The 14489-nt window shown below is 42.2% G+C and overlaps 1 protein-coding gene across 3 annotated transcripts in view; it reads right to left on the reverse strand.

The window, feature by feature from the left end:
• Positions 1 to 14489, reverse strand: part of CEP128 (centrosomal protein 128) — a 132356-nt gene that overhangs the window by 23605 nt on the left and 94262 nt on the right. For 2 of the 3 annotated variants that reach the window (XM_075426673.1, XM_075426672.1), the window contains exon 20: positions 11093 to 11116. The exons of the other annotated variant lie outside the window; for it this stretch is intronic. In XM_075426673.1, the coding sequence (XP_075282788.1) occupies positions 11093 to 11116 (24 nt within the window). The remainder of the gene's footprint in view (positions 1 to 11092; positions 11117 to 14489) is intronic. 3 annotated transcript variants of the gene reach the window in all.

Genomic DNA, 14489 nt, shown 5'->3' on the forward strand with positions numbered 1-14489 from the left:
TGAGGTCCAAGGTTTTGATCCTGCTTATCGCCCTGCTTCCTCCACGCAGGATCCTGAACTCGACCATTTCATGGTCACTGCAGCCGAGTCTACCTCCGACCTTCACATCCTCCACCAGTCCCTCCTTGTTTGTTAATACAAGGTCCAGCCGAGCGCCTTTCCTTGTTGGTTCCTCCACCACTTGCACCCGAAAGTTATCATCGATGCTCTGTAGGAACCTCCTGGATTGCGCCTGCCTAGCTGTATGGTCTTCCCAGCTGATGTCAGGGTGGCTGAAGTCCCCCATGAGAACCAGGGCCTGTGATTGTGAGGTTGCTTGCAGCTGCCTGTAGAAGGCGTCATCAATTTCCTCCTCCTGGTCAGGTGCCCTGTAGTACACACCACACTACCTGGACAACAGGTTGACTATGAGTCAGCAGTGTGCCCTGGCTGCCAAGAAAGCTAACGGGATTCTGGGATGTATTAGGAGGAGTGGGGCCAGCAGGTCGAGGGAGGTTCTCCTTCCCCTCTACACTGCCCTGGTGAGGCCTCATCTGGAGTACTCTGTCCAGTTCTGGGCTCCCCACTTCAAGAAAGATGAGGAGCTGCTGGAGAGAGTCTAGCGGAGAGCTACGAGGATGGTGAGGGGATTGGAGCATCTGTCCTACGAGGAGAGGCTGAGGGAGCTGGGCTTGTTCAGCCTGAAGAAGAGAAGGCTGAGAGGGGACCAAATATATGCTTATAAATATCTCAAGGGTGGGTGTCAGGAGGATGGGGCCAGACTCTTTTCCATGGTGCCCAGCGACAGGACAAGGGGCAATGGGCACAAAATGAAGCACAGGAAGTTCCGTCTGAACATAAGGAAGAACTTCTTCCCTCTGAGGGTGACGGAGCACTGGAACAGGCTGCCCAGGGAGGTTGTGGAGTCTCCTTCTCTGGAGATATTCAAGACCCACCTGGACACGGTCCTGTGCAGCCTGCTGTAGGTGACCCTGCTTCGGCAGGAGGGTTGAACTAGATGACCCACAGACGTCCCTTCCAAACCCTACCATTCTGTGATTCTGTGATTCTATGGGAAACATTTTTTCACTGTGAGGGTGGCTGGCATAGGTTGCCCACGGACGCTGTGGAGGCTCAGTCCATGGAAATACTCAAAAGCCACCTGGATGCAGCCCTGGGCAACTGGCTCTGGGTGACCCTGCTTGAGCAGGGGGTTGGACCAGATGACCTCCAGGTCCCTTCCAACCACAACCATCCTGTGATTCTGTAACATATTATATTACTGACATCACCACTGGAGAAACTATAAAGTTGTTAGACTAAGTTGTTAGACATGCACCATGATTATTTGTCAATAAATAGACATAAAAGTGTCATCCTGACCTCCAAACAAAGAGCAGTTTAATAAAGTTTACAATTACCTAAATTTTGTAACCTGCCTCTTACATGCAATTTAACAATGAATTCTTACGCCAATATTTTACATATTCTTTAACAAATACATAATAAGATATTCTTGAATATACTTATCTGCAAATTCAGTATTCAAAGTCTCAACACAAGTGTATATATATTTGTAACAATACATTATTTTATTTCTTAATTTAATAATTCATTTTTCCAAGATAGTGAAGAACTTTTTAACTAATATAAAAAATGCTACATATCAGCTTTTGAAGGAAAGAGGATTAGAGAGGTCATGTTAGAAATATACATGTACATGTTTAGTTTGTGGAATTCGTACAAGTACACAGCCTTAAATTAAATCCATAAATAAGAAAAGTTGTGCAGAATCTTATAAATCTATTCATTTCAGCATTTTTCGTTCTCACTCTAAATCCCAGAATTAGCCAGAAAGTGAGAAATGACTATGAATGGGAAGGAAAGGCAATTGTTAAAAAAAACCCAAAACATACTCCTACCAGCAAAATAAATTCTTTTATAGAAAAAAAATATCAAAATGTTGGCAAAAGAAAACTAGAGGTGGATGTATTAGCAAAAACCTAAAAGAACAAGTAAAGCACCAAATAGTAGGGGGCAGAGGATGGATAAGTAGTAAGGTATTCAACAAGAGCAACAGATATGTAGGGGGAGTAGACAACATCAAGGAAGAATGGAAGAGGAAGGTGAGCATCAGGAGAAAAGAAACAGCTGGCTGCAAGCACCATTGGGCAGCAGAAGCCACTTGGTGTGAGTGAGCGGAGGCAGGACCTGGGGAACCTTGGGAATGTTCTCCACCCCCAGTGAAGGGAAGTGACACACTGGCTCGCCGATGAAAGGAAAGGAAAGGAAAGGAAAGGGTAAGGCAGGCGGGACAGAGGATCTCAGACTGCTGCTCCTCTCCCGGTCATTTTTATAAGATCAAAGAATGGCTGTGTTCTGGGAGGACCAGCAGGCCTTTGATGTAATGGTAGTTTTGGCAAGACACTACAGAAGCAATCTAAGGGGAGAAGAAAAACTCATAACCCTTAGATTCAAGATTTCCTAAACATTCATACATACGAAGTATGACAATCATGAAATAGTCACAAGGGCTAATAGCAAGATTTGCTTATGGACGGAAGGCACACAGAGACAGGGAGTGAGAGAGAGAGTGAGCCCTAAAATGCACAGTATTAGGCAGTCGCATAATCTCTCTGTGAAATCATTGGGCATTCCCTTCCAAGTCTTCTTTTAAAACGGGCGATAAATCAGAAAACTGATGCAAATTTGAGCCTGCTACTTCAGTAGAAGAATCCGATAGCTTTTACATTGCTGAGTGTGTGCAGACAGAAATTTGTTTTAATGGTATTTAAAATCTCACTTTCATGAACTTAAAATATGAGTTACAACAAAACACATAAATGTTCATACTGAAAAGGAAATTCCTATTAAATAACAATTTTGCAGAATACTTACAGCATTACTGGAGTTTACCTAGATGTTACTTGACATTTTAACAACAAGCTGAATCATGTCCAGAAAAGTCTGATCCAAATATTTTAAGCACGGGGTAACCTCACTTATGAGTTCTCTGCTGAAAGCACCAAGCTGTCGTGTTGATCAAAGGATATATAATGCATATGTTCATGTTATATGCATATATTCCATATAATGCATATGGAATCACTTCAGGACATGGTTGATTTCAAATAAAATTTCCTGGTCTTTTAAGTCAGACTAGTACTACTAAGGCAGAGGAATCTGACTTACAGCTTATGCTCATAAATAACCTGTGGGTTTCTGTAAACTGCATCATAAGTCACAAGTACGGCACAGTAGCAGCGTGCACCTACAAAATGCTCCCTGACCTCTTTACGAGAATTACATACGCTGCCCATTGCAGTTACTTCTGATACAGCCTTTTTCCCAAGAAAATCATACACCTTTGTCTATAAATAATATAGAGCCAAATCCTGTGCATAAGAACTAAGCTACATGCAAGAATCACAGAATCACAGAATAGTAGGGGTTGGAAGGGACCTCTGTGGGTCATCTAGTCCAACCCTCCTGCCGAAGCAGGGTCACCTACAGCAGGCTGCACAGGACCTGGTCCAGGCGGGTCTTGAATATCTCCAGAGAAGGAGACTCCACAACCTCCCTGGGCAGCCTGTTCCAGTGCGCCGTCACCCTCAGAGGGAAGAAGTTCTTCCTCATGTTCAGACGGAACTTCCTGTGCCTCAGTTTGTGCCCATTGCCCCTTGTCCTGTCGCTGGGCACCACTGAAAAGAGTCTGGCCCCATCCTCCTGACACCCACCCTTCAGATATTTATAAGCATTTATTAGGTCCACTCGCAGCCTTCTCTTCTTCAGGCTGAACAAGCCCAGCTCCCTCAGCCTCTCCTCGTAGTGGAGATGTTCCAGTCCCCTCACCACCCTTGTAGCCCTCCACTGGACTCTCTCCAGTAGCTCTTCATCTTTCTTGAACTGGGGAGCCTAGAACTGGACACAGTACTCCAGATGGGGCCTCACCAGGGCAGTGTAGAGGGGAAGGAGAATCTCCCTCATCCTGCTGGCCACACTCTTCCTGATGCACCCCAGGATTCCATTGGCTTTCTTGGCAGCCAGGGCACACTGCTGGCTCATGGTTAACCTGTCGTCCAACAGGACACCCAGGTCCCTCTCCACAGAGCTGCTATCCAGCAGGTCCACCCCAAGCCTGTACTGATGCATGGGGTTGTTCCTCCCCAGGTGCAGGACCCTGCATTTGCCTTTGTTGAACCTCATCAGGTTCCTCTCTGCCCAGCTTTCCAGCCTGTCCAGGTCACGCTGAATGGCAGCACAGCCTTCTGGTGTATCTACCACACCTCCCAGTTTGGTGTCATCAGCAAACTTGCTGAGGGTACATTCTAACTCTTCATCCAGGTTGTTGATGAAGAAGTTAAACAAGGCTGGGCCCAGTACTGACCCCTGAGGGACACCACTAGTTACCAGCCTCCAACTAGACTCAGCGCCGCTGATGACAACCCTCTGAGTTCTGCCATTCAGCCAGTTCTCTATCCACTGCACCGACCACTCATCCAGCCCACACTTCCTCAGCTTCCCTAGGAGGATATCATGGGAGACTGTGTCAAAAGCCTTGCTGAAGTCCAGGTAGACAACATCCACGGCTCTCCCTTCATCTACCCAGCCAGTCATGTCATCGTAGAAAGCTATTAGATTGGTGTAGGCATGATTTCCCCTTGGTGAATCCATGCTGACTACTCCTGATAACCTTCTTTTCTTCCACTTAATCTAATAAACTAAATCATCTTATTTAAAGGTGCATCGTATTCATTCTGGCAAAACATCAGACTGCCTAATTGATTACTAAAGTAATCACGAAAATTACTTGTTAATAGCTATGTAACAATTAAATTCACTTTATTAAACAGTATTAAACAACAACAGGAAAAAAAAAAAAGAGTCAAACAATACACATAGTCTCTGGGTACTCAAAATTTCAGTTTTGCCTGTACTTGTTACTCCCCTGGCACTTCTCACGAGCTGAAGGATTATTCCAGAATACATCTTGGTTCTTCAGCTCCTTTTATATCCACTAGTGAGCCTAAGTACCCCTGTTCCTCCTTCTCACTTTTCAGCTTCTCTCCTGTCCTGTGTACCCTGCTGGAGCAAGAAGCAGTGTACCTATCTACTGAATCACACTGTAGAACTGATGTGATTGAAGAAAAAAAGCAAAAAAATCCAAAAGCTTCGTGTGACAGGTACTTGTTTGTTCTCAGGTTCCTTAGGGAGTGACCAGGTATCATGTCCTGAAGGTGGATGGTAATACAGCACCTTCCCTGGGAACCAAGAGAGTTGGCTAAGGAAAAAGGATCCAAGAAAGTGTCGGGTATAGCAGACAGGATGAGTCACGGGTAGGAGATGGAGCTTCCAGCTCAGACAGACTGTTGAGAGGAGTAGGAGCTGCCAGGGCTCAGAGATGATGCAAGGGACCCCCCTAGTTTGCTGCAGCTCACAAAAAACAGAGTTAGATGATTACGCTGGGCCTGGAAGGTTTATTCACCCAGCGATCTGAAAAGAATCTGCTAGGTTCCTGTCACATTCTTTCCTCATTTTATTTTTTGCCTAAGTTGCTGAGTTCATCACATGGCTACTACAAAAATTTTACTGGCAAGTGCAGGAGGAAGAAATGAGTAGATTGTAGAGAAAGGGAGGAGAGTGGGCTGCCAAATATACCTCTCAAAATATGTACACGTACACAGTTTTCAGGTCATTGTGTAAATCAGTTTGTTTAGGTTAAAATCTTCATCTAAAGATTTTAAAAAATGCATTTACCGTTAGGTATATCTGTCTTTTCTGTTGCTTAAAAAGGTATGTGCAGGGTATAAACAATTTAAGAAGTGGCTGCAAGAGGCTTCATACTTATGGTAAATCTCAGACAGTTCTGCACTGAATTTCATCTATTCCTGTGCAGAGCAACTTCTTCCGAGTATTAGGCAGAATAAGAATGCTGTGGAAGAAAATGCAGATGAGGTTCCTAACCCAGCCATCCCATGGTCTCAGTTTAAAAACGGCTCTGGAGAGTTGATGCTTTCCTATGCGTTTTATACAGTTTGTGTATTCTGTTGTAATTCTCCTAAGAAAATGCTTTTTCTACAAAACATAAACAAACATTTTTATGTTGTGAGATTGACAGCCCAGCTCAAGTGTGTCTATACCAACACACGTAGCATGGGCAATAAACAGGAGGAGCTGGAAGCCAATATACAGCAGCACGGCTACGACTTGGTCGCCATCACAGAAACATAGTGGGAGAACTCGCATGACTGGCATGCTGTCATGGATGGCTACACACTCTTTAGGAAAGACAGGCCAACAAGGAGAGGTGGGGGAGTTGCTCTATATGTGAGGAAGCAACTGGAATGCATTGAGCTTGGCCTGGGGGCAAACGAGGAAGGCGTTGAGAGCTTGTGGGTTAGAATTTAGGGACAGGCTCCTAAGGGTGACATTACGATGGGTGTGTACTACAGGCCACCTGACCAGGAGGAGGAAATTCATGACACCTTCTACAGGCAGCTGCAAGCAGTCTCACAGTCATAGGCCCTGGTTCTCATGGGGGACTTCAACCACCCTGACATCAGCTGGGAAGACCATACAGCTAGGCAGGCGCAATCCAGGAGGTTCCTACAGAGCATCGATGATAACTTTCTGATGCAAGTGGTGGAGGAACCAACAAGGAAAGGCGCTCGGCTGGACCTTGTATTAACAAACAAGGAGGGACTGGTGGAGGATGTGAAGGTCGGAGGTAGACTCGGCTGCAGTGACCATGAAATGGTCGAGTTCAGGATCCTGCGTGGAGGAAGCAGGGCGATAAGCAGGATCAAAACCTTGGACCTCAGGAGGGCTAACTTTGGCCTCTTCAAGGAGCTACTGGGAGGAACCCCGTGGGCCAGAGCTCTCGAAGGCAGGGGGGTCCAAGAGTGCTGGTCGCTCTTTAAACATCACTTCCTCCATGCTCAGGAGCGGTGCATCCCCCTGAGAGAGAAATCAAGCAAAGGAGGCAGGAGACCTGCATGGTTGAACAAGGAGCTTCTAGCGGAGATCAGGTGGAAGAGAAAGGTCCATGGAATGTGGAAAGAGGGGCAGGCCACTTGGGAAGAGTACAGGAATGTGGTCAGAGCGGGTGTCCTGGTGACGGAAGATGCGGAGAAGGCAGAGCTACTGAATGCCTTCTTTGCTTCAGTCTCCAGTGCCAAGGCAGGCCCTCAGGAATCCCAGGCCCTGGAGGTAAGAGAGGAAGCCTACAGAGAGGATGACTTTCCCTTGGTCAAGGAGGACTGCGTGAGGGATTGCTTAAGCGATCTGGACGTCCACAAATCCATGGGCCCCAATGGAATGCACCCACGAGTGCTGAGGGAGCTGGCGGGTGTCATTGCTGATCCACTCTCCATCATCTTTGAGAGGTCCTGGAGGACAGGAGAGGTGCCCGAGGACTGGAGAAAGGCAAATGTCACTCCAATCTTCAAAAAGGGCAAGAAGGAGGACCCAGGGGACTACAGGCCGGTCAGCCTCACCTCCATCCTGGGAAAGGTGATGGAGCAGCTTATCCTGGAGGCCATCATCAAGCAAGTGGAAGAAAAGAAGGTTATCAGGAGTAGTCAGCATGGATTCACCAAGGGGAAATCATGCCTGACCAATCTGATAGCTTTCTACGATGACATGACTGGCTGGGTAGATGAAGGGAGAGCAGTGGATGTTGTCTACCTAGACTTCAGCAAGGCTTTTGACAGAGTCTCCCATAACATCCTCCTAGGGAAGCTCAGGAAGTATGGGCTGGATGAGTGGTCGGTGAAGTGGATAGAGAACTGGCTGAATGGCAGAACTCAGAGGGTTGTCGTCAGTGGCGCTGAGTCTAGTTGGAGGCTGGTAACTAGTGGTGTCCCTCAGGGGTCAGTACTGGGCACAGCCTTGTTTAACTTCTTCATCAAGAACCTGGATGAAGAGTTAGAATGTACCCTCAGCAAGTTTCCTGATGACACCAAACTGGGAGGTGTGGTAGATACACCAGAAGGCTGTGCTGCCATTCAGCGTGACCTGGACAGGCTGGAAAGCTGGGCAGAGAGGAACCTGATGAGGTTCAACAAAGGCAAATGCAGGGTCCTGCACCTGGGGAGGAACAGCCCCATGCATCAGTACAGGCTTGGGACGGACCTGCTGGATAGCAGCTCTGCAGAGAGGGACCTGGGTGTCCTGTTGGACGACAGGTTAACCATGAGCCAGCAGTGTGCCCTGGCTGCCAAGAAAGCCAATGGGATCCTGGGGTGCATCAAGAAGAGTGTGGCCAGCAGGTCGAGGGAGGTTCTCCTTCCCCTCTACACTGCCCTAGCGAGGCCTCATCTGGAGTACTGTGTCCAGTTCTGGGCACCCCAGTTCAAGAAAGATGAAGAGCTACTGGAGAGAGTCCAGCGGAGGGCTACAAGGATGGTGAGGGGACTGGAACATCTCTCCTATGAGGAGAGGCTGAGGGAGCTGGGCTTGTTCAGCCTGAAGAAGAGAAGGCTGCGAGGGGACCTTATAAATGCTTACAAACATCTGAAGGGTGGGGGTCAGGAGGATGGGGCCAAGCTCTTTTCAGTGGTGCCCAGTGACAGGACAAGGGGCAACGGGCACAAACTGAGGCACAGGAAGTTCCATCTGAACATGAGGAAGAACTTCTTCCCTCTGAGGGTGACGGAGCACTGGAACAGGCTGCCCAGGGAGGTTGTGGAGTCTCCTTCTCTGGAGATATTCAAGACTCGTCTGAACAAGGTCCTCTACAGCCTACTGTAGGTGACCCTGCTTTGGTAGAAGCGTTGGACTAGATGACCCACAGAGGTCCCTTCCAACCCCTAACATTCTGTGATTCTGTGATTTTTTTTTTCCTCTAAGGATTCTGTTCAAATTTGAATTTAATACCTTATGTCTCTATTCCATTTGCATGCTCTGTAACCTGAAAGAAATCACAAAATACATGACTGGTTGCACTTTTTTTGATGTTGCACTCTGAGCACTCAAATAACAGATAAGAAAATTATACAAATATATGAGTATCATAACTATTATGTACTCTGTTATAAATGCTGCATAGCTATACAGCTATGTAGACATATACACTCTAAATGTAAGGATTTTTAAGGATCCCTTAAACGGCAAGCCTTATTCATTCTTTTGCTCAAGGGCTTTTCTTTCGTAGCTCATCCTGACACATCGAGACCACGTGAGTATTACTCTGTGTGTATGTACTTTTTAAGACCAGTGAAGGGGGGGGAGGAGAGAGAGAGAGAATGCTATCATCTTTAGAACCAAAACAGAGATATAAAGGTCAAAATCACTTACTATTTTAAAATATTCACTATCAGCTATCTAACATCTGACTTTTGAGTATACATAGTAATACATAGCCGGAGCTCCCACTACTTTAGCTATCACTAAAACTTTGCATTTCTGAAAATCAGGCCTTAAAAGTCACAAAGTCAGACACCCAGAAAATGAGGAACACAAAGTAATTAACAGTCTATGAAAAATGTCGTTGATTTGCCTGACATCATAAAGGAACTTTATGGCAGAAGTACAATGAGTGCCTTGGGAGCATTCGACAGCCTTAGTAATGACCATACTTGTCTCGCCTGTAGTCTCATGGCTTAACATTACACATCTTCCAATGTCAGCAGTAACGAAAACAGTGATTGGCTTCAAGCTCTAGGATTTAGCATCACAAATTTGCATTCAGTTATTACCTCTCAACTTGCATTAAGAAAGAAAATTGTATTGTACTGATGATAATAATCCTCCTCCTCTTCTATCAGAACAATAACTTACAAGTCTTCCCTCTTAAAGTAGGGGAGATTAAAAGTACGAAAAGTAGAAAAGCTCCAGAAAAAAAATTAGAAACAAACATTGTCAAAAAATATGGGTTGAATTTGCATGATGCTGTGCTATTTGCAAGCAACTACCCTCTGCCTAGGTCAAAAGGGCTCTGGGAGCAGAAACAACAAGGCATTTGCAGGCAGTTTAACTTGCGGTTTGTAAGAAACAGATGACAGTGGATACATGCCTGACTGGTTGTCACATAAGCAAACCATGAATGAGAGATGCTCCTGAACAGAACTTGTGTCCTGACAACACTTTACACTCACACAGCACTATGGGAAGTGCCAGGACACCAAATTCGAGCATTAGCTCCCTACTCCCACAAGGCAGGAGTTCCAGTACTGCACTCTGATTTACAAAGGGCTTTTATGTGTGAATGCAAGCTTTTTTTAACATATCAAATATATTTTAACTATATTTTTGAAATCAGAAGCTGTTTTCAGAGATACACAGACAATCAGGAAGGATAAAATTATGATTTGCACAAGTAAATTTGAAAAGTTTATATTTGCAGCCTTGATATTGTCTCAGTATTTCTTTAGAAGAAATTTTCCAGATTTCCAATGAAAAGAGACTACAGGCCTGATACATACTATTGTGTGATGTCTTACTGGACATACCTACATAAGAGGAAAGAAGCATGGTTCAGGAATGCTAGGGCAAGCCAAGACCTATCCCAGCTATTCTACCTGATACAGACTTACTAGCTTGGGACATCTGGATAATCCAGCTGGATTCATGGCATGTACCTGCAGGAAGGTTTTTGTCCTTCCAACTTAATATCTCCTTATATGATATTAATTAATCATTAAAATGGTATTCCTTCATGCTTTTAGTTGCAGTGTTGATGTGGGCAGATGAACCAATTACCTCTGCACCTCCCAGCTTAAACATGTAAAAAGCACACGTAACAGTCACTGAAATTATTAGATCTATCACATGGACCTGGACTATTAGAAGTATCAGCAGTAGAAAAACAATATCCTTTGCATGGCTCAGACCTATGACATGTTTCTTCCCAGGGATGGAATGAGGATTGAACTGTACAGAAAAACTACAACATTACACTGTGTTTCATATAACCAGTGCTCAAATACTGTAGTAAAAACCCACACAGAAAGGTGCAGTGTAAAATTATCACATCCTCTCTTAAAAGTAAAACGAAAGTTAAACTCAGAACAGCAACCTCTTTTTTTAAATCCATAAAAATAATATTTTTCATAATTTAGAAAAATTATCAGCAATATTGTGATTGGTTTGGAAACTAATTTAAGAAACTTACCACTTCTAAAGCCATAATACGTTCCTAAAAATAAAGTACAAGATGCCATTAGAAAGTAAAGAATATAAACGCAAAGTAAGTTGAACAATGAACAATTTTGGTTTTTTGCTGGTCATATGAATGGCATTTTGTAAAAATCTCACTGATTAAGAACTGCTGTGCTAATTGAACCTCTGACCCATTTCTCATACTATCTCACTTAGAAATTTGTTCCAAAGAAAAGAAACTCTCCAGAAACAAGGTAAGAAAGAATTAGAAAAAATTTACACTGTGATTTATTTTTTTCAAATAGTACCATTAGATCTTGAGTATTGTTGATCTTACTCTTATGTATCCCAAAGTTTGATTTCTTTTTTTGATCATCTGTGACTGTAAGAATAGCATGTTTTGGAGTTCATGTCACGTTAGCATCTGGTTTAGTTTTCTTTTAGGCATTTCCTTAGAAATGAAAAAGTAAATTCCATATAATTATTCTGTTATCCAGAAATAGCTCTGAAGAATGTTTTATTAATAACAAGATGACGCTAGTCAAAGTCTAATGTCAGACAAAAAAAGAAAATGCAAGTAAAATAAATTTGTGTCAGGTTTAATCCAGCACAAAATATAGAGAACCCAAAGTTTATAAATTTACTGTACATATTTTAACATTCTTCTTCCATTTAAAAGTATCTTTAAGAAAACTATGAAGCTAGTAAAATCAAGATCATGCGCTCTGGCGCTATGTCCTGACAAGGTATGATATTTAAGTCATCTGAGAAAACACATATTCAAGTGTTTAGGTGAGCCCACATGTAGAGTACCTGACCATTAAGAGAACTTTTAACTTCCTCAAATACTACCTCTTCGAAAGTATACACAGAAATCCCTCCCCTCCCCAGGTGGTTTAGGCTATGAATCCTTATACTTTTTCTTGTTCTATCCCTCTGTAACAGGTAAAAATGATTGTAATAATCTGGATTTATTCCTGCAGCATCCAAAGACAGTTAGACAAGTCTGAGCCGACTTCGCTATTTTGGAAGCAACAACAATCTTAGAACAATGGAAGAACTTGGGAGCCAGAAACAGTACTTGGTATTTGCAATAATGCAAAAGTATTTTTCTCTTTTTGAAGACTAGGTGGAAATGAGTTAAAGACTCGTCTAGAGTTATCACTGTCTTCAAAAATGTTGAAATAATGGTTGTGTTTACTAACTGAACAGGTGTATGTATTTGTGCAAAACCAGTATTTACATATTTGTGTAAAAACAGTGTCACAGACTACTAAAGGGCTAACTTTTAATCATATAAACTTTTGAAGAAAAGGCACATTTCACCCTAGTGAAATGTTTAAAGCTTATTCAGTGAATGATGTTTGGGGTGCAAATGACGTCAGTTTTCATCAGCTGCTTACACTAGTTGCGCTTTTGATTACCGTTCTAAACCATAGGCAGAAAGTGAGAAAATACACTGTAGAAAAAACAACTGCATCAAGTGAGGCTGAAAAAAAAAAAAAAAAAGACAGTTTCTGGAAAACACTAATTGGGTTTAAAGCTGTATGGAAGACCAAGCAAGACAGGTTAGGAAAATATGTGCAAGGAAATATCTAAAGGGAAAACAGGAATGCACACATAAACAAATCTGATGGAAATCTAGTACACTATCAAAATACAACTGTTTTTAAAAAATGCTAACATTTTGCCAGTAGTGGATGCCACTAAACTGGCTGATTTTAGAAGTGCATACACAGTGGTTTGCAACTCCCCATGCATAAACCGATGATAAATAATAAGACAAATGTACAGAGAGAAAAAAAAAAAAACAACACACGCCTCACCACTGTCAGTTACAGAACTCTTTCAAAGTAAAGAGTTTAAAAAAAAAAATAGATAAAATGTAAAATTTTTTTATATTTTTTTAAAAAAAATGGAGGATGATCTTCTCCCTAAGAGCTGGGAGTTGAAAAACTCAGATACACGTTCAGATTTCCTACAGATTTATTTCACTTATGTTTTAGTTTCTTATTAGTAAAACTAGAATAATATGAGATTCTATGATACTTAACTTCGACTTGTCTGTTAAGAAATGTTTGCTTGGCGCCCATCACAATGCATGGTAGTTGGGGATTCCATCGACAATGTTGCATAAGCAAAAGTTCACTGAATTTCACTAAAATTTTTTCTCAGAAAAGGTAGCGTATCAAATACTAAAGTCTTTCTTCTGTCTTGGAAGCAGGTCTGAGATACAGACTGAGTATTCCAGTACATCAGAACAAAATTATAACAAAAAATATTATGTGAAAAACTAAAAAAATATTTATTTTGAGATGCTTGTTCCTCCACAAAATTGCAGTAGCTGTTACAAACACTCATATATTTATTTATCTAAACATTCTGCAACAAATGCCAGACTCATTATAAAAAAGATGGTATTTACAGATCTTATAAATTTGTGGTGATAGTGAATAGCAATTCAGATGTAAATTTCTTCAGTGAAAAAGGACTACTTTGAAAAAAAAAGTCTTGGAGTGAGTGTATTAATAGGATGATTCCAATGGTAGAATTAATAGTGTTTTCGAAGTGACTTTTATTAAACAAGGTACATGATGTAGCTGTCAAATTCTAAAAACTGAACAAACTCTTACAATCTCAGCAGATAATTTTCTGAAGACTGGCATGTAATGTATTAGGAAATTTAGCATGGATAAAATATAAATATGTTGATAATGTATAAATTAAAACTAAGATCCTGTATTTTATATTTAATTTTTTGAATTTATATTAGCATGTCACTAATTCCAAAGCAAATGAAAATGGCTTGCAAATGTTTTCCCAGCGAACATCCATACAACATTGCAAATACCATGCATAGCATGCATAGCATATTATTTTCATGAATGCAATCTTTTGTACCATGGAACAGTTTTCACAAAAAGGAAGGTGAAAACCTTATAATCAGAGCCTTTTTTCTTCCCAAAACACTGTTATCAAAGAACCACATATAATACATATAGTTTCCACCTTGACACATAATGTAAGACAAGAGTCAGGTTCACATAGAAAGATGTAGCTATAAAGATTCCCACTGTCTACTTAAAGTATTTTTTTGTCTTTGTCATGCTAGTTGCAGTCCAACATATTCCCTGACTAGAGGACCACATGAAAACTACTAGCCCAATATTTCCAGGAACAATCCTCATAAAACTGCTTTTTTCTTTCTGGCCTTTGTGGTTTTCAGCCGATAGCATTGTAGAAGTGCTAACTGTATTTTGTTCAAATTATTTTTAACAAAAGGTGCTCAAAAAAATGAGCAAACCAAAAGTATAATAAAACATACCTCCTTAGCTCTGGGGAATCTTTTTGATACTTGATGCAGTAAAATGACAAAGAACCTCATGGTATCCTCAGTCATCATTTGCCCA

The sequence above is a fragment of the Opisthocomus hoazin genome, chromosome 7 (assembly GCF_030867145.1).
Source record: "Opisthocomus hoazin isolate bOpiHoa1 chromosome 7, bOpiHoa1.hap1, whole genome shotgun sequence".
NCBI classification, from domain to species: domain Eukaryota; kingdom Metazoa; phylum Chordata; class Aves; order Opisthocomiformes; family Opisthocomidae; genus Opisthocomus; species Opisthocomus hoazin.